Source organism: Ornithorhynchus anatinus, chromosome 7, assembly GCF_004115215.2.
Source record: "Ornithorhynchus anatinus isolate Pmale09 chromosome 7, mOrnAna1.pri.v4, whole genome shotgun sequence".
NCBI lineage: Eukaryota > Metazoa > Chordata > Mammalia > Monotremata > Ornithorhynchidae > Ornithorhynchus > Ornithorhynchus anatinus.
In genome coordinates this window covers 9,410,048-9,428,600 of record NC_041734.1, presented here as the reverse complement: position 1 = coordinate 9,428,600, position 18,553 = coordinate 9,410,048, and the positions used below count along the sequence as shown (strand labels likewise).

The following is an 18,553-nucleotide window of genomic DNA, read 5'->3' as shown; positions in this document are numbered from 1 at the left end:
CAAGATAACATATTAATAATTGTGTTATTTTTTAAGCACTTACTCTGTGCCAGGCACTGTTCTAAGCGCTGGAGTGGATGCCAGCAAGTCGGTTGGACACAGTCCCTGTCCCACACGGGGCACACAGTCTCAATCCCTATTTTGCAGGTGAGGTAATTGGGGCACAGAGAGGTGAAGTGACTCGCTCAAGGTCACACAGCCGACCCATAACCTTCTGACTCCCAGGCCGGACCGTATCCACGGCGCCATCACGAACAGGGCAGGGGATAGAGAATGGTGTATTAATGGGGGTGACTGTCTGCTAGGATCTGGCTGACAGTCAGTCTGTTTGCTATAAGGAAAATGCGTGTGAGAGTTAGGAGAAACTGGCCTCCTTTGTGGTCTCCGGCATGTATCTCGAACCTCTTTGCCTCAGTTGCCTCATCTGTAAAATGGGATAATTCTACCTGCTTTCCCCAAACTAACCTGGAGTTCGTGAGGAGAAATGTACTTGGGGGGGAAAAAAGTTCTATACAAATTCGCGGTACTGTTGTCGTCGTCATTATTACGTTCATGCCACGGCCCAAGACGGGGCTTCAAGTGAGTAGGGCAACCAGATGCAGACATGTTGTTAGAATGAAAGCGCTATAAAATTTAGAAAAAATAAATGCTATGATAATTAAAAAGGAAATTGGGTAATGTTGACAAGAAGTCAGGTACCCATATTTAGGATTCTGAAAAGTCCAAGAGTCAAGGGATCTTGAGAACCGTATTTGGACTGGTTCGGTTGTGATCCTTTGAGCTTTAAGTGTAGTTGGTGTGCTGATTCCGTTTCCTTTAAGCATCCCCTTCTTCCCTGCCTCCTCCCCGCCCGCCTCGCTGCTTCCCAGCTCATCACTGTTTCCCACCCCTGCTACTGCCCCGCTCAGCAACTAGCCCCGGCGCTTTTTTGTTGTCATTTTTATTATTGTATTTGTTAAGCACTTATTGTGTGCCAAGAAGCACTGTTCTGAATCCTGGGGTAGATACAAGTCGCTCAGGTTAGGCACGATCCCAATCCCACTTGGGGCTTACAGTCTAAGTAGGAGGGAGTAGGTTGTAATCCCCCTTTAACAGTTAAGGAAACTGAGGCACGGAGAAGTTAAGTGACTTGCCCAAGGGCACACAGTGAGCATTTGGCAGAGCTGGGATTAGGTCCTGTGACTCCCAGTCTCGTGCTCTTTCTATTAGGCCGCGCTGCTTCTCAGACCCTCCGGTCTTTCACTTCTGAGCCAAACCTTCCCAAATCTTTCTCCTTCTGTTGGCTTCTTTCCCCTCAGTTGCTTCTCCCCTCATCCTCTCTTTCTACTTGCTTTTTAAATTTTCCAGCTCCATTTCTAGTCCTTGATTGGTTCTCCAGGGTAGTGCCCCATTTTTTGTATCTTCCCTCCCTTTTGTTATTCTTTTCCCTTGTTATGTCATTAAACTACCATTTCTGTCTCTCCTGTTTTATTTTCTCCGCCCTGCCTATTTCCCACTCTTCCCCCTTGTTTTGAAGGAGCCCAGGACTGGGAGACCGAGACCTGGGTTCTAATCCTGTGCCTCAGCTTCCACATCTGTAAAACGGGGATGAAATAAGTCATCTCCCTCCTACTTAGACTGTGCGCGCTAGGGCAGACAGGGACTGTTTGTCTGACCCGACTGTACTGTATCTACCTCACCACTTTGCACACGGAGAACTTAACAAGTACCGCAATAATAATAAAGATTATTCTTGTTGTTGTTTTTCGTCTCCCTTCTGAGAGCCGGTGCTCCCTCCCCCCCTTGTATAGTGCACAGTCCTCCTGGGGCAGAGGGAAGTGGGTCCCGAAGCCACGTCACCGCTCGGAGTACTAGAGGTCCGGCAACTTTCCGGCCTCGCCCCCCCCCCCCCCCCCCACCTTCCCTCTACCGGCCCTCACAGGTTTTCGCGTCTCCTTGTCACAACGGGACCTTGGACCTATTTAGTCGCCACGTTGCTGGGGTTCAGTTCAGCCTGGCCGATACCAGGTGTAGCTGTGGGCACAAATTAATTTTCTTGGTGATTTAGCCTGCACTGTGATTACATCTGGTTGGAGTCACCGTAAATCCCGGTGCTTGGGTTATGTCAAGAAGATGCCATTTTTTATTGTTCTGAAGATGTTTTGATTGAATGAGAAGCTTGTTCTAAAATGACAAAAAGCATGTTTAATGCCTTTGTATTCCAACAGGAAATATGGGATGTATAAAATCAAAAAGGAAAGACAATCTGAATGACGATGGGATAGATTTGAAGAGCCAACCAGTACGTAATACTGACCGAACTATTTATGTGAGAGATCCAACGTCCAATAAACAGCAAAGGCCAGTAAGTAGATAGTCGCAGGGAGAATCCCAGCAGCGAGGTGCACGCACGGCTGGTGCAACTCTTAAATTCAATCAAGATCACGGGCATGTGGAAAGCCATTTCGATCACCTGCTGGTCCTCACTTAATTTCGGCTTGGCTTCGGAGTTCGAGCCTTCTCGGGGCATGTGAATGTTTTAAAGGCTTGGGGATCACTTAGGAGGTCACAGATTTCCTGTCATTCTTAGTGGGAGCCAGTGATCTTTCCAATCCCAGATGTTAGGAAACCCTTTCAGAGCTAGGAGCGTGGGGAAGCACCTTCTACCTTGGGGGAAGGGAAAAGCCTGAGGACTGTCAATGGGGAATGTAGCAGAGCAGCTTTATAATTCCATTTCTGTAAGTCTCATGAGTGCAGGTTGGTTAGTCACAGGTTCTGAAGGTGTTGTAAATGTTTACAGTTTCACGTGGTTTGCTTTTTCTTTTTTAAAAATGCATTTTCCTCCTCTCTCCATACAAAAGCAGTCACTTGACCCAAACCTGTGAATCTTCAGTTTAACGTCTTTTGAGACAGATTGGCAGATTAAATCATAATTTCACGGGCAGTGAACATAAAGTGATAGAAGCGATTGGAAGCAAAATTTACCCACACCCCCCTCCCCCCCCCAACTCCTTCATCACATTTTCCTAGTGGGGTTATTGCCCAGGGAAGTTCAGGGCAAGAGGGGGTGGGGAAGGAGAGAACGAAGGAGGGAGGCCACCACATGTTCCTGGTGATCTCAAGGGTGCACTGCTGATGCTGAGCTGCTTGGGCGGATGGCTCCCGGTGCTTTTTTAAAAGAGAACTTGAGAGCTGCCAGCTGGCAGAAGCACTCAGCACGAGAGCTGTTCCTAGCAACTTCTTGTCTTCACTCATACCTGGTCCAAGAGGAAAGTCCAACTCCTTGCTGTAAAAGTTAGGAAGGTATTAGGAGCTAAAAGCACGACCCGTTTGATTTTGACAGCAGCTAAAGTATCTTGGAGGAGATTTAAATTCCCCGTGCCAGACTATTTAAAATAACTTAATGGAAATTGAAGATGCGTTTGATGAAGAGTGAAAATTTAAACCTTTCCCCATGGATAGCTGATGAACAAGGCTTGTTCCATTCAAAATTAAAATATCCGTTTCTTATGTTTCTATTATACGTTCTCTAAGTCTGACATAATTAACACTAACATACGATTTAAAATGCTCCATCAAATGATCAAGTCCTCTGGAAAAATTAATTCCAGTTTTGTGGACTTGCTGAATCAAATTCTATATGCTGGATGAGAGCCCGAAGCATTTTAATATGTCTATAGCAGATGGCACATTCCTTGGTCTTCCAACATCTGGGGTTTCTGGAGCTCTTTTCTGCCGAGGCTTTCAGTAAGAATACCGTCCAACTGGATGTAAACCGGATGCATGGCCAAGTGGTTAATGAAAAAAATCCTCAGTCAGAGTGCAGTAAATTTGTAATGTATGTGCCGAGATTTATGCCATCGCAACCTCCCAAGGAGCTCAGATGCCTTAAAGAGGTCCGCAACCCCCCGTGCGACACAGGCCGGGCCCATTTCAGATGACACTAATAGTCACCGCCAGCTAGATTTCCCCCTCCTCTTCCGTCCCCACTTCCTATCCTCTCACCACTCGTAGAGGGATCAGTCTGCTGTCAGCGATGGGGCCAGGGGTGGTCATTAGAGTTAGTGCCCTCACGTGGATTCCACCGTGTTTTAAGGAAGAGATCCTCCCTTTCCTGGCTGCCCCGGGAGAGGTGTAGGCCCTGCTTGCCTGCTCCCCAGATCCCTCGATTGGTTTCCCCCAAATCCTCCCCTCCCTGTTTCTCTTGATCTCAGAGTGCCCAATCTGATCTCCGCTTGCACCTCTGGTAGAAAGACATGCTTGTTAATTCAACTGGTAATGGGAGGGAGAGAAAAAAAATCCAGTTTCCATGCCCCCTAACAATTATAGTCTTCTGTTGTAGGTTCTCTGTTCAGACTCGCACCTTCTCCCAGGACAGAGGTTCCAAAGCAAAGGTACATTTTCCCCTGCACAGTGGCATTTTCTGTACTCCCCGAGTTCCCTAAAGAACGGACATTTAAAATCGTGTTCTCCCTTGGCTTATTCACTAACAGATCCAGAGGAACAAGGGGTCATTGTAGTAGCCTTGTATCCCTACGATGGCATTCACCAAGATGACTTATCTTTCAAGAAAGGAGAAAAATTGAAAGTCCTAGAGGAGTAAGTATGCTTACACTACGACGGCTCCTTTCTGCCCCCAGACCTCGCCGGCGTTCTAAAGTAGGGCTCGTTTTTAGCTCCCCGCTTCCCTCACACGTTTAGCGGGGACCCACTGTGGTGAAGGAGGTTTGCTTCCTCCTGGCCGTCTTGAAGACGTGGCGGCAGCTCTGGGTGAGACCGGAACAGTTTTCCTCAGAGGTTTGGTTGCTTGTGCTCGAGCCAGTCTTAAGCTTGATGGGGAACTGTTCATTTTCTCATTTACCTCGCAGGCCTGTTACGGGGCAGTTTGTTTCAGAGAAGAGTTGGATTAAAGAGCCCCCTAAAAGCCGATGTGGAAAAGCCTCTTACAAGATCCGCTGAGCTTCGTTTAGAAGAGCGTTAGTCCAAAGCAGCCCCTCTCGATCTAGGAATACCAAAAGCTGGGTTGGAGGCAGAGACTTATTGGTCATCGCTGCTCTGTTTTTTTCCTCAACGGCCTCTTCGCTTCCCTTCTTCTCCCCTGCCCGCCACCTTGCCTCCAGGTTCATGTGAGGGACTGTACCAGTTGAATTTGGTTGGTCTAACATCCAGCTCCACTCTTCACCCTTGGGGTATCATGGGGCCAGGGCTCTAGCTATGTCCAGACCCAATTGCTGCGGTCGCAGATTCAGGAATTCCAGCTTACTCCCCTTGTAACTTTTGCTGCTTTTGGTCCGGCCGATGAAAACCCTTTTATGTTATGTGTTGTTGTTTTTTCCAGGCATGGAGAATGGTGGAAGGCTAAATCTCTCTCAACAAAAAGAGAAGGCTTCATTCCAAGCAATTACGTAGCTAAAGTAAATACCTTGGAAACCGAAGAGTAAGTTCTTGTTTCTGTGCGTATATGTGTGTGTGTGTGTGTGTGTGTATTCTAGTAGTCGAGTCGATGCTGTGTTCTATTGTGCCGTTGTCTTGTTCGCCCTTCCTAAGGAAATGTAAACTGTTTTGAACTACTTTTCCAGGTGGTTCTTCAAGGATATAACCAGGAAAGATGCAGAGAGACAGCTTCTAGCTCCAGGAAACAGTGCTGGAGCATTTCTTATCAGAGAAAGTGAAACACAAAAAGGTAGAAACTAATTTAGAGTTAAGATGAAATTCTTCCACTGTTTGATTGAACACTGTAATGCATTTCAGTTCATTATAACCCGTGACTGTTTTCCAACACCAAAGGAAGTTAGAGAGATACTATATTTTGTTGAGAGCGCCCAGGATCAGCTCAGAAGAGCGAGAAGTGAGGCTACGAAAAATAAAGTTGGGAGGGATGGCTTTTTAGTGTTTCCTGCTACAGCCCAATCAGATAGCTGTACATCAGAACACCCCCTAGCTACAGTCAGCTTCTCCAGAGCCAGCATTTTTGAGAAATTGTAACCCCTTCCCACATTCTGTCTCACACTTGGACTGTGATAGTTGAGACCTTCTGTGGAATCATTTTTTAAAAATACAGTACATCTATTTGTTTGAAGCCCAATTTAAAAGTGTGGGAAAATAACAAATTGGATAAAATTTAGTTACATTGGAAGTCATCTTCAGTCTTTTAAACTCATTTTCCACTAAGAGTGGACACACCCCTAGAGAAGGTGGGGGCCATTTTCCCCTGGGGTTTTAGCAATTGTTAGTGAAGCCATTGTTTTCGGCCCCTCTGTTTTTTCGGTTGGAATCTCAGTCTTGCCCATCCTGCATCTGTGACGGAGTCTGAAACCTTCTGAGCAAGTGGAGAAGAGTCCAGGACTTCCCAGAGGCGCTGGAAACACCTAAAATTAGGCCTTCTCCCCTTTTTCCCCCGAAACCTTCTGGCTTGCTCTTTCCCCATAGTCCCGCCCGCCTTTTGGCCACCCCCACTCCCCACCCCCCAAACCACCCACACTCAATGTGAAACGTGGGCACCTCTGATTAGTGGGTCATTCAAAGTCCCCAAGTGACTTGCCAATTTGGAATTACTAGTACATGACTAACCAGGATGATGGGTGATCTGTATATGCTTGTGTAAGTATATGTACTGTACTTAATTATGAAACAACCCCTTTTTCTTTCCCTTTTCAATAGGCAGTTTCTCTCTCTCCATCAGAGATTTTGACCCCCAGCAAGGTGATGTTATTAAGCACTACAAAATTAGAAGTCTGGACAATGGTGGCTATTATATCTCTCCAAGAATTACTTTCACCTGTATCAGCGACATGATCAAACATTACCAGAGTAAGTAGAAGCAATATAGAGTGTTAGAAAATGGTTGTGACTTTAATCTTTGTTTTTCTACATAGTTCAATTTTTTCATATTCCAAATGTCTAGTATTTTTCTCACAGTGCACTTTATTTCTCTAAGTCCCAAAGCCACTCCGTCAAATATATTACCACCTTGAGAAGTTTAACAGACTTCAAGGTCTACAAGTATTTGGCATTCCCCGTGGATTCAAAATACTGATGAAGCGATTGGCGTATAGTCAGGGAAGCTTGTTTTGTACAATCCCCCCGGTGAAAAGCTTGCCTAGTTTAGACATATCTATCAGTCAATCAATCAATGGTATTTATTGAGCGCTTACTGCGTGTAGAACACTGTACTGTGATAATTTCTCATCTCCCCTTCCTACTTCTTGCCCTAATGCGTCTCTGGTGCTCTCGAGTCCGTACCCACTAGGCACTTAGGTACTCACCCCCATGCCCCCCACATCCACCACTCTCAGCACTTGTGTTCATATCTTACACTCATTTGCCTCCCTTACCTGTAATTTATTTCAATGTCTCTTTCTCCCCTGTTAGATTGTAAGCTACTCGAGGTCGGGTATCATATCGCCTTATTCTGTGGTGCTGTTCCAAATACTTAGTACGGTGCTATGCATGGAGTACGCACTCAATAAATAGCATTGATTGATTGACTAAGGTGCTGAAGACCCTGGGCAGGCTTGGGCTGTCCCTCCAACTCTGGTAGGCACGTCCGGGTTGGATTGATGAGAAGCGTATCCTCCCTTAAAAAGGGATCGTGGCTCTCATTCGTTGCATCCCAATCCCGCGGTCTGACTCATCCCCAGTCTTCACGTGCTGTTCGGAGGTCACCGGTGAACAATAATTCTGAGGTCAGAAGGCAGGGTCGCTTTAACGCGGAGCCTGGACGGGAAATCGCTTAAAGCGCCCCTACTTTACCATGCTGAATTCCAAACCATCACCAGGCTATCTGAGAGATTGAAATTGACAGGAATTATCTGAAAGGATTTCATTCCTTCTGAAGAATGTATATATTAAAACTAGATAGCCTATGTAATAACGGTGGTGTCTGTTAATGATGGCATTAAGTGCTTATGCACTAGACACCGTGTTAAGTCCATGACCCACGCTGGGCTCACTTTCAAAGAGGGAGGGAGATTATTTGGAATCTGGAGTTTAGATTTGCAGATCAGCACCGTGGCCCTCTCTGCATTAGTACTGCTAGAGAAGTCCCAGCGAGGCCAACATATGGTATGTGTTAGATTCTATAGACTATGTGCAGCTGGCCTTTCGTAGTAATGGTATTTATTGAGCGCTCACTGGGTACACTGCACTGGCACTAAACCCCTGGGGAAGTTCAACTGACAGAATTGACACACATCCCCTGCCCGTTGGGAGCTTACATTCCAGGGGAGGAACCAGATCTAAAAATATTTACGCACAGAGTCATCAGAATAACTAGAAGAATACACAATTGAATACACTTATCTACCCGAGTGCTGAGGGATGGATATAAATAAATACAAAGGAAGGAAGAGTGGGAAGAAAAGGAAAAGGGGGGGGAGCAGGGTGCGGGATGATGAACTCTTATCCATATGCCCATGGGTGTGGTTAAAAACATCCTTACGTGCAGCACACTCCATTACACAAGATAAAGACAGTCCTCTGCCAAACTGATACGTTGACTCCTTGCAGCAAATCTCATTGTTTTCAAAACTGCCCCTTCAAGGATCCCTAGGGCTCAAGGAGAGCCGCTTGACTCCATCTGTTTACTTCCTTTGTCTCCCAGAGTGCAAAATCCAACTTGCGTGTGTGCCTGTGCGAGTGTGTACGCGCACATGCAAATACACATTGAGCATAATTGAATTGCTTGTTTTACATTATTCAACTCTGTAGAGTGCAAAATGCACCAGATTCTGTTGCTTTCTCTCTTCTCTTGTTACCACCGGCAGTGATTTAGCAATTGTCAAAATAGAGATAGTATCTTAAATGCCCTGTAGCAACATCTGGCACTGTAGGACTGTCCAACACCTAGCTCAAGGACATTTTAAACTGTCCTCTGGATTCAAATTTCAAAGCCTCACAGTCTCTGAATACATGTGGGCTGCATGCTGACATGGCAGGTCTAAGGTAGGCATAAATAGGATGCTAACACAATTTACTTTAGGGATAATCGTGGCACCCCAGATGAATCTCTTTTGTAAAACCCTGTTTTTCCCTTTGAAATCTAGAGCAGTCAGATGGCTTATGCCGGCGGCTCGAAAAAGTGTGCATCAGTCCCAAACCACAAAAACCGTGGGATAAAGATGCCTGGGAGATTGCCCGTGAATCCATTAAGCTAGTGAAGAAGCTTGGAGCTGGACAGTTTGGAGAAGTCTGGATGGGTAAGAGACTGTGTGAGCCTGTGGGAGGCTCTTTGCGTTGGTTCAACAGATGCAGAGAAAGATGAAGGTGCCCGGAGAAGTGCCCCGTAGCCGGGAGAGCGGTTGAATCGGAGCTAACGAAGCAAAGCTCGTACACTGGGAGGAAGGGGCTGATCTCGCTCTGCATGGTATCTCTCTTTGATTTTCTCCCTCCCTTGGGTCTTGTGTGCTTTTCCTCCGGTTCAAAACTCCTTTTGAATAGTCTTCCACGAGAGAGGAGGGTGTGTGGATTTCTTCTCGACTCTATCTTGCCCGGGGCCCTCAACGGCTCCCTCCCTGAGTCAGACCTTTTAAAGTGCAGGTGAGGTTTTTTCCCCAGTTGAAGGTCTTTTACCACAACTCTGACGGTGTCCCAGATCGACCTTCCTTTGGTTATTTGCTAAAGGGGGAAGGATGGAGAAATAGTGTGGTCCAGCGGAAAGCGCATTAGCCTTGAAGTCAGACGACCTGGGTTCTTATCCCAGCTCTGTCAATTGCCCGGTGGGTGACCTTGGGCAAGTCGCTTAACTTCTCCGTGCCTTAGTTTCCTCAACTGTAAGTGGGGATTAAATACCTGTTCTCCTTCCTACTTAGGCTCCGAGCCCCATGTGGGACAGGGACCGTGTGTCTGCCCCAGTGTTTAGAACAGTGCTCAACACATAGTAAGCACTTGGAATGATAATAATAATAATAATAATAATAATAATGTTGGTATTTGTTAAGCGCTTACTAGGTGCCGAGCACTGTTCTAAGCGCTGGGGGAGATACAGGGTCATCAGGTTGTCCCATGTGGGGCTCACACACTTTTAATCCCCATTTTACAGATGAGGGAACTGAGGCACAGAGAAGTTAAGTGATTTGCCCACAGTCACCCAGCTGACAATAACAATAATAATATCAGTGAAAAAGGTTTAAACTGTAAGTGTTCTTTTTTAATCTGTTAAATAACCGTACACAGAAGGAGGCATCTCTGAACTCTCTTCTGGCTACACGACGCTCAGCCTTGAATCCTGGCTGACTCCTTATTACCGTGTGCGTCGCCGGGATCCAGGGTCAGGCAGAGATAATCTGTAAACCAGCACTACTTTCTTTTTTAATAGTATTTATTAAATGCTTACTATGTGCCGGACACTATACTAACTGCTGGAGTAGATACAAGTTAATCAGGTTGTACACAGTCCCTGTCCCACGTGGGACTCACAGTCAATCCCCATTTTACAGATGAGGTAACTGAGGCACAGAGAAGTTAAATTTGCCCAAGGTCACATAGCAGACAGGTGGGGGATCTGGGCTGAGAACCAGGTCCTTCTGTGACTCCCAGGCCCGGGTTCTATCCGCTGGGTCACGCTGCTTCTGTGGCAACAAGTCCCTTCCCCATCACGCTGTTACCAGAGCCCCGGGTACAGGACCCACACTGCCAGCGGTTTGACCTTTTAAATATCAAATATAGGTGAGGGAGAACTTTTATTTTTCCTCATCCTCTCTGAGTCACAAGCGTCAAGTGCCAGCGAAGATGAAAAAGGAAATGTGTTCTTAGTGATCTGTGAGAAGAGCAGTTGGCAGGGTATGAGATGATGACTCTCAGTGGTATTTTTCTCCAAAATCCCTTTCGGGCTTGTAGCACAACATTACCGGGTGAGATGTAATAACGATGGCATTTGTTAAGCGCTTACTATGTGTAAAGCACTGTTCTAAGCGCTGGGGAGGATTCAAGGTGATCAGGTTGTCCCACGTGGGGCTCACAGTCTTAATCCCAATTTTACAGATGAGGTGACTGAGTCACAGAGAAGTTAAGTGACTTGCCCAAAGTCACACAGATGACAGGCGGCTGAGCCGGGATTTGAACCCATGACCTGTGACTCCCGAGCCCGTGCTCTTTCCACTGAGCCACGCTGCTTCTCTGTGAGACCATCATTCAAACTCCACCACTTAGGCACGGCTGCTCAGTCCACCGTTAATCCTCCTTCCCTCTCCCCTTCCCTCCTTCGCTTCTTCCCTCCCCCCGTCCTCCTCTCCTTCCATCCCTCCTCCCCACCCTTCTTCCCTCCTCCCTGCCCTTCTTCCTTCCTCCCCTCCCTCTTCTTTCCTTTCTACCCTCCCTCTTTTCCTCCTTCTCTCCTTCTCTCCTCCCCCCTCTCCTTTCTTCCTTCCTCCCCTCTCTCCTTCCCTCCTCCCCATCCCTCTTGTCCACCTTCCCTCCTCCCCTTTCTCTAGCCCCCACCCCACAATCCTTCCCTTCCTCCTTCTCAGGGGAACTTTCCATAAGAATATGCTGAACGTACACTGTTTTGGACAACGGTTAGACCACAGGGTCAGAGTTATTAGCATCCGGGGTGGGGGTGACCACGTGTAAAATGCCTAGGAGCCTAGTGTTCAGCCGGTTATATGAAAGCGCCCAAAAGAGGAAAACAGTTTTATATAAAACTGCTCCACCTGGAGAGGCTTGGTGATTATGGTAAAACATAAATAAGGGAAAGTGTCAGGCAGCTGTGGGAAGTCTGACACAACCTTAGAATTTTGGCGGCCAGCCAGGGGAAAAGTCGGAGGTCTCGCCCAACGGCTGTAACTTCTGTGCACTTGGTGTGTACCCAATACCCCCAAAAAGGATGCAGAATGTGCCTTCCCGGATATGGAATCACACCTGAACAATGCTCTTAGGTCTCTTATTCTGGCTGGGGTCGGTGTGTGGAAATAACATCTCCACACATGCAGTCCTCCCAGGTCCCTGAATTGATTTTAGCCCCTGAATGGATTTTAAACTCATCTGGGGAGATTTTAGTTGGCGAGGGCAGCTTTTTTCTTTGGTGTACATCAAAGCGCAGCCATTATGGATTATTCTCTAGTCAACCGAACGAATAAATATTTGGGTCAATGTGGAAAGACGATGCCGGCGTGTTGTCGGCAAAGGGAGTTGAATTCAGGAAGTGAGTGTTTCTTGAAAAAAAAATTATAAAGGGGTGTTTCTGCCTCAAGATGTTTCCTCTTGTTTATTTGATCTTCTTGATGTCTAACGTAGGTGAAGTGTTTTCCTTTGGGAACTGTTGTTGCTTTGGGGAAAAAATTTGTAAACTAGGAAGCTTCCTCTGAACCTGGCTTTTGGTTCTGAAGCTTCTGTCGCTGAATTACGAGAAACTCACTTGCCCACGAGAGGTTGGTGCCTCACCCTGTCCGCTCTGTGGGAATTCGTACCAGCTAGCTAATTTCCCCCCCCCCCCCCCAGCCTTGCTGAAAAGAAAATATGGTCTTAATTTTGCAGGGCCTAGAAAGCTCCAGGAAGTGACTTTTAGGGAGCCTGGGGAGGAAGCAGGGGAGTGTGGTCTGGCTGGGAAGGGACCGCCATGAAGGGGGTGGCTATGGGGGGGAGCGGGAGGGGACGCGGCTCCTGACCGGCCAGGCCTCGCTGGAACGGGAGTCCCTTATGTTCGTCACTGGGTGTTCTCCTTCTGGGATGCCCCGATGACACTTGTAACCACTTTTTAAAAAGTCAGAGAAAACATTTCCCTCTGTCTGATCCTCAAAATCCCAGAGTCTAGTCCAGGAGCCGCAGGGACACAACTCAATCAATCAATCGGTCGGTGGTTTTTATTGAGCCCTTACTGTGTGCAAAGCTTTATAACTAAGTGCTCGGGAGAATAATAATAATAAGTAATGGTATTTTTAAGCACTTACTATTAGACGGTCATTGTACTGAGCGCTGGGGTGGATGCAAGCGAATCGGGTTGGCCGCAGTCCCTGTCCCTCGTGGGGCTCACAATCTCGGTCCACAGAGATGGTAAGCATATTGCCTGCCCACAACCAGTTCACAGTGTAGACGACCTTACGGTCTCTACAAAACCGTGACGGTTTCCCTACCAACAGTCTGTCCCCACTCCAGCTTTGTATAGATAGGAGGAAAGATCAGCTAATTCACCCATCGGATTGGGTCCGTAAGCTCCTCAACTTCCACTGTCACTAGGTCATTTAGGCCTGTGTGATGTCACATCTCCTCCAGGTCTTCCCCAACTCATCTCTCCTCTCCCCACCCTAACTGCCATTCTGGCACTTCTGTGTCCCCTAGGCATTCCCTTGCTGGTAGCACTTAGTAGGGGTACTAGACTGTAGCTCTTGAAGGTACAGAGCTGCCCAACAAGTGACTGTTGTTGATTGAAATTCCCCGTTGGGCTCCGAAGCCCCCAACTGCTAGATCCCCTGGCCCCGGCTGCCCTCTGGGTCCTTTCTCCTCCACCCCTCACCCCAAGCAAGCGAGCTCCCTGTCCCCTGTGCACGGCTCTGAGACGATGCCCTGAATGTCCACCCTGCCTAGAATGCTTTCCCCGCATCTTCTGTAGCCAGGCACATTCCTTCCCTCCACTGCACTTCTAAAAGCTCACCTTCTGCTTACAGGCCTTTGTGGGGTTCACATTCTAAGGAAAAGTTTTGATACGGGACCCGCTTGGTCAAGGAGCAGGCTGTGTGCCCTAATAGAGTGTGGGGCTGGGAATCATGAGATGTGGGTCTGACCAGCCTGGCCGCCGACCTAGTGTGTGAACTTGGCCCGGTCATTTAACCTCGCTTTGCCTCGGTATCCTCACATTTAAACTGGGGCATAAAACTGTTCTCCCTGCCTCTTAGATTGTGACCCCCATCTAAGATAGATAGGGGCCGTGACTGTTCTGCTTCTCTCGTTTCTTATCCAGCACTTCGCACAGTGCTTGGGCCGTAATAAGCACCTGATAAATACCGTAACTCAAAAAGGAGAGGGATTAAAGAGCGGAAACCTCATCTCCACACCTGAGTCTGACATTTGGTCGGCCTTTCCCCGGCCCCTTGGATGAACAACTGGGAGGAGGACACCGCACACCCAGTTTCCGTGGCCGTGGGGAACTGAAAACCAGGCAGGACACTTAGCGGGCCCCTGATTGTTCAGAGGGGAATCTAGTTGCAAGTGATTTCTATTTTCTTTCTTTTTCATTTTGAGTGAAGTATGAGTCAAAGTAAGTATTGGCTCTCGTCTGCCCCCAGACCCCACCTGTTCTGCAGGGGAAAAAAAAAAAGTCTCATTTAAATTTGATGGGAACCCAAAATCATTGTGACCTGATAAACTAGGCAATTTTAGAGCCAAAAAATCCAGTCATTTTTCTTCGGCTCCCGCCCGTCACCCCCGACTACCAGAGTTGACTCCTCTCTTGAGTTCCCTGGAGTTTGTTGCTCCTGCAATATCTAATCACCCCCACCTCCCTGGAGCGGGGCTGGAAAGATAGCCAGAAAAAGAGGAAGGTCTACTGGGGCTAAGCCAGCAGTGGTTTCTCACTGAAGTCTATCTACTGGACAGGCTCAGCAGGAAGCCCGAAAATAGCCGGCTACCGCGGGCGGCCAACCCTGCGGCGGCTACTGCAGCGCTACCCCGGGAACAGCCAGCCGGTCTACCGCACAGCGTCAGCGCTGTGCTGCGGGCCCTCTGGCCAGAAGTGGGCTTTGTGCTGAAAACTCTTGCAGGCATTTTGCCATGAGCCGCCCCCCCCCCCGCCCCCCTTCTGGCTTGTTGTACCCGCTGCCCCGGAGGGACCGTGACGGACGGGGTCGCGAGGGGGACGCCCAGGTTTCCCGGCCCCAAAACCTTCCTGACTGGACCGAGGCTCGTCCGCCCGCCCGGCCTTCTCAACAGCGGGCTCCGCCATCCTTAAAAGAGTAAACTGGGACACCTCAGGCCACCTCAGCAACGGTCAATAATTGTAGTATTCGTTAAGCGCTTGCTGTGTGCCAGGCACTGTATTAAGCACTGGTGGATACAAGCAGATCAGGTTGGACACCGTCCCTATCCCACATGGGGCTCCGAGTCTTCACCCGCATTTTACCGAGGAGGTAACTGAGGCCCAGAGAAGTGAAGGAACTTGTCCAAGGTCACACAGCGGACAGGTGACGGCGCCGGCATTAGAACCCAGGTCCTTCTGACTTCAGGCCCGTGCTCTATTCACTAGGCCGCGCTGCCGCCAAGACTGCTGCCCGCTCTGGAGGGCAATTACCCGAGAGCAGTTAGGAGAAACTCATGCGCGTAAAAACATTGATTCCACACTGTGGAAACCCTCGTCGAAAGGTTTGTCATGTGAAGCAGTGAGCTGTAAAATGTACAGATTGTGAGCTCCTTGGCCACCGACTCTACTGCATCGTACTCTCCCAAGCTCTTAGTACAGTGGTCTGCAGGCCCAGGTGAGACTCTCAGAGGACAAGTGCTTCAAAGACCTGCAGCTCAGCCCGTCTTGTACCTCTTGCGGTTCCTTGTCAGGGCTACTGAGATGGAGGAGCTCTCTGCCTACCAGCGGGAGCAAAGGGGGTATGGTTCCTCTGTTCGGGAAAGGTGAAATGAATTCTTTTCGTCCAAGAGAGTCCACTTAATAAGCTAGCTAGCCTGGGGCATTGCGGGGAAGCTGTGGCATCTCCAAAAAGCAAGCAGTTTACTCCCTTCTCTGGGGGAAGCAGGCCTGTGCTTTGGCATTTGGAAAGCACTTACTGTGTTCTCAGCACTGTGCTAAGAGCCGAGTTAGTCAAGATAATCACCCCGTCCCGCACGGGGCTCACAATCTAAGGCGGGAGAGAGAACAGGTGCTGCACCCCCATTTTACAGATGAGGAATCTGAGGCCCAGAGTGGTGAAGTGACTTGCCCAAGGTCACACAACAAGCGAGTGACGGAGCCGGAACTAGGACCTGGATCTTCTGGCTCCCAGGCCTGGGCTCTTTCCGCTAGGCCGTACCTCGGATGATTACGTAAGGGCTGTCGGTTGCGATCTCTCTACACTCCACGGCACAGACTTGCCGGAGAAGCCGACCCTGAAGGGAAGAGGCAACAGAAGGCTGGCTGCCAGCGCCGATTGGCATTCTCGATGGCCCAGCATCCTCATCCCTCAGTTTACGCTTTTGTTGCTACTCAAGTGGAGCGAAACCTGGTCGGCTTTCATTTGACTTCTCCGGCCCACGGATCCCAGGTCAAGACTGCAGCATTTGGGTTTGTGAGAAGAAAACTTTCATTTTCTCTGGTACTCACGCTTCCCTAGACTGAAGCCGAGTGGGAGGAACTGTTTGATAAGGAGAAAATCCTGTAGCTTTCCACTCGAAAATTCAATTCCTGGGGAGGAAGCGGCCGACCGCGGTCATCTGCCTTGCCAGGAGTGCCGAAAAACTCTAAAACGGCAGGATTGTCTCCGAGCGTCTTCATCCCCCTGGCAGAGTTGGTCCCCGAACATTTTCCTGGCTGGGCTCTGTTGGAGAGATCATCATTTTCTGGGCCAAGTCTCAGGAGTTTTACTCCTTTACGAGACAGCAGGATGGTGCCTCCTGTCACATATAGGGATTGAATTCCTGTAGATCCAATCCCCACACTGAGGACAGCTTAGACTGTCATGCTGGCCTGTGTCTGACGCCACAGGCCTGTGATCAACCTGTTTCTCAACTCCTCAAGAGCTTGGTCTAGGGAGTAGCGGGGGAACGGAGACCGTATGTAAGATGGGGAGTGTTGGTGGAGAGTTTTGAAGTGGATCGGGAGGAGTTTTTGTTGGATGCTAAGAGAAATAGGAAGCCAGTGGAGGGTTTTGAGAAGTGGAGAGATGCCTCCCACTTGACGCTTCGAGAAGCTGATCTGGGCAGCGGCATATAGTATATAGTGGAGCGGGGAGAGCCTGGAGGCAGGAAAACCAGTGAGGAGGATGATACAATATATATCCTGTCATATGACACGTCTCGGAGACAAGGATGCATTTTTGGTTTCCGGTGAGACGAAATCGAGGTCGTCTTAAAATCCGTTATCCCGGAGGCTGTCGATGGGGACTGGGAGAGGGTAGGGAGGTGAGGGTGGAAGGCGGCGTGTCTCTGATGACAAAGGAGAATTGTAAAATGCGAAGCTTCGCTACGTACCAACTTGAGCGGAGGCAGGACCGACTGACTCTCCGGAGGCCGATCAGGTTCCCGTTGCTATCGATTATTCCCTGGCATTTAAAGAGTTAAGGCAGGGGACGGCTCAGCCGGTGATGTCGAAATGTGCATTCCCCGGGGAGGGGGGGGGGGGGGAAAGGAGAGCTGACCCAGCACATTTGCTGGGGAAATGAGAGATTAGCAGGCTGGCATTTATTTTGAGGTTGGTTTTATTTTAACCAGTTAAAATTTTCAAAAAGTCTTACCCAGCACATTCAGTTTGTTCCTGCTTGCTTCACTAGGAAGGAAAAATGCTGTCTTCAAGAGCCCAAGGAGAGGTTTCTGACCTCAGAGTTCCTTTGGGTCAAGCAATACAAAGGTTATCACAATATCAACTGTGCCCGCGGTAGAGTTCTGGGAATAGGGCTGTGGATGATGGGCTGGTTTTCGCAGAGGGATTGCATATTTTACGTGACAGAAGAATGGAGTCACAGATGGTAGAGAACTGCGCCGTCGGTTCCAGGTACAAGATAACGGGGACCTCGTCTTGAAGCGAATACTAGGAAGGCACGTGACGGGTCCCTAGGCACAGGACGGCGAGGCAGGAAGACCGAAACGAGAGTCTGGTGCTCTGCTGCTGGCCAAGTCAGAAATCTGCCTGTGAATCCCAGAGGGAAGGCTGAGAGCAGGCCCTCCTCCACTCCGTGAGAAGCAGCAGTCTAGGCCGAATGAGGAAAAACGGTCCCGAATGAGGAATAACGGTCCCGGCAAAACGGCGGGCTGGGAGACCGTGGGGATTTGTTTGAGATAATGAGCTGGCAGTTGCTAAAGCCTTCAGGTGACTGGTCATCCATGCCCGTCTGACCGGTCCTCATCCGCCCCGGCTGCTCTGGCCTCGCGGGTCCGTTGGCTTCCTTTGTGGTGGTGTCATGCCATCGGGGCAGGCCGTGCCCTTCTTCACCTAGAAACTAGTCAAGTTGCTGGCCAATCCAGGAGAGGCCCCAGGATCTCCCTCCTCCTAGAGCCACGCAGAGGGGCAGCCCCGTTTCCGGTCATTCCCCAACTGAAGACCGAGGAGAGTGAGTTGGTTGTGGCCCAGTCCTAGATGTCGGGAGGGGAAGGGGAAAAGGGACGTGAGGCTGAACTCAGCCAGACTTCCGGAGGCTAGCCAAGTGGAGACCTGCACCCCGTTTTGGCTCTTGAACCTTCCCGGCATCCGTGGACGAGTGTCTCGAAGAGACGACCCCATCTGGACCCACCACCTCAAGTTACCCCAACCCTCCTTTGGTGAGGGAGGGGGCAGGGACTGAGGAACGTGTCCAATCCCCTTGTCACGTCCTCTCCACCCTCATCGATCGATTAATAGAGAAGTGGCATGGTATAGCGGATAGAGCACGGGCCGGGGAGTCAGAAGGTCATGGGTTCTAATCCTGGCTCTGCCACTTGTCTGCTGGGTGACCTTGGCAAGTCACTTCGC

The 18,553-nt window shown here is 49.1% G+C and overlaps 1 protein-coding gene across 5 annotated transcripts in view; it reads left to right on the top strand.

Annotated features, from left to right (window-relative positions):
• LYN (LYN proto-oncogene, Src family tyrosine kinase) overlaps window positions 1-18,553 on the top strand; it is an 89,327-nt gene that overhangs the window by 49,264 nt on the left and 21,510 nt on the right. For 3 of the 5 annotated variants that reach the window (XM_029068560.1, XM_039912478.1, XM_029068562.2), the window contains exons 2-8: window positions 2,208-2,344; window positions 4,322-4,373; window positions 4,473-4,578; window positions 5,318-5,416; window positions 5,559-5,662; window positions 6,640-6,789; window positions 9,024-9,176. In XM_029068560.1, the coding sequence (XP_028924393.1) occupies window positions 2,213-2,344; window positions 4,322-4,373; window positions 4,473-4,578; window positions 5,318-5,416; window positions 5,559-5,662; window positions 6,640-6,789; window positions 9,024-9,176 (796 nt within the window). In that variant the 5' untranslated portion in view covers window positions 2,208-2,212. The remainder of the gene's footprint in view (window positions 1-2,207; window positions 2,345-4,321; window positions 4,374-4,472; window positions 4,579-5,317; window positions 5,417-5,558; window positions 5,663-6,639; window positions 6,790-9,023; window positions 9,177-18,553) is intronic. The other 2 variants (XM_029068563.1, XM_039912479.1) reach the window with 1 other exon arrangement.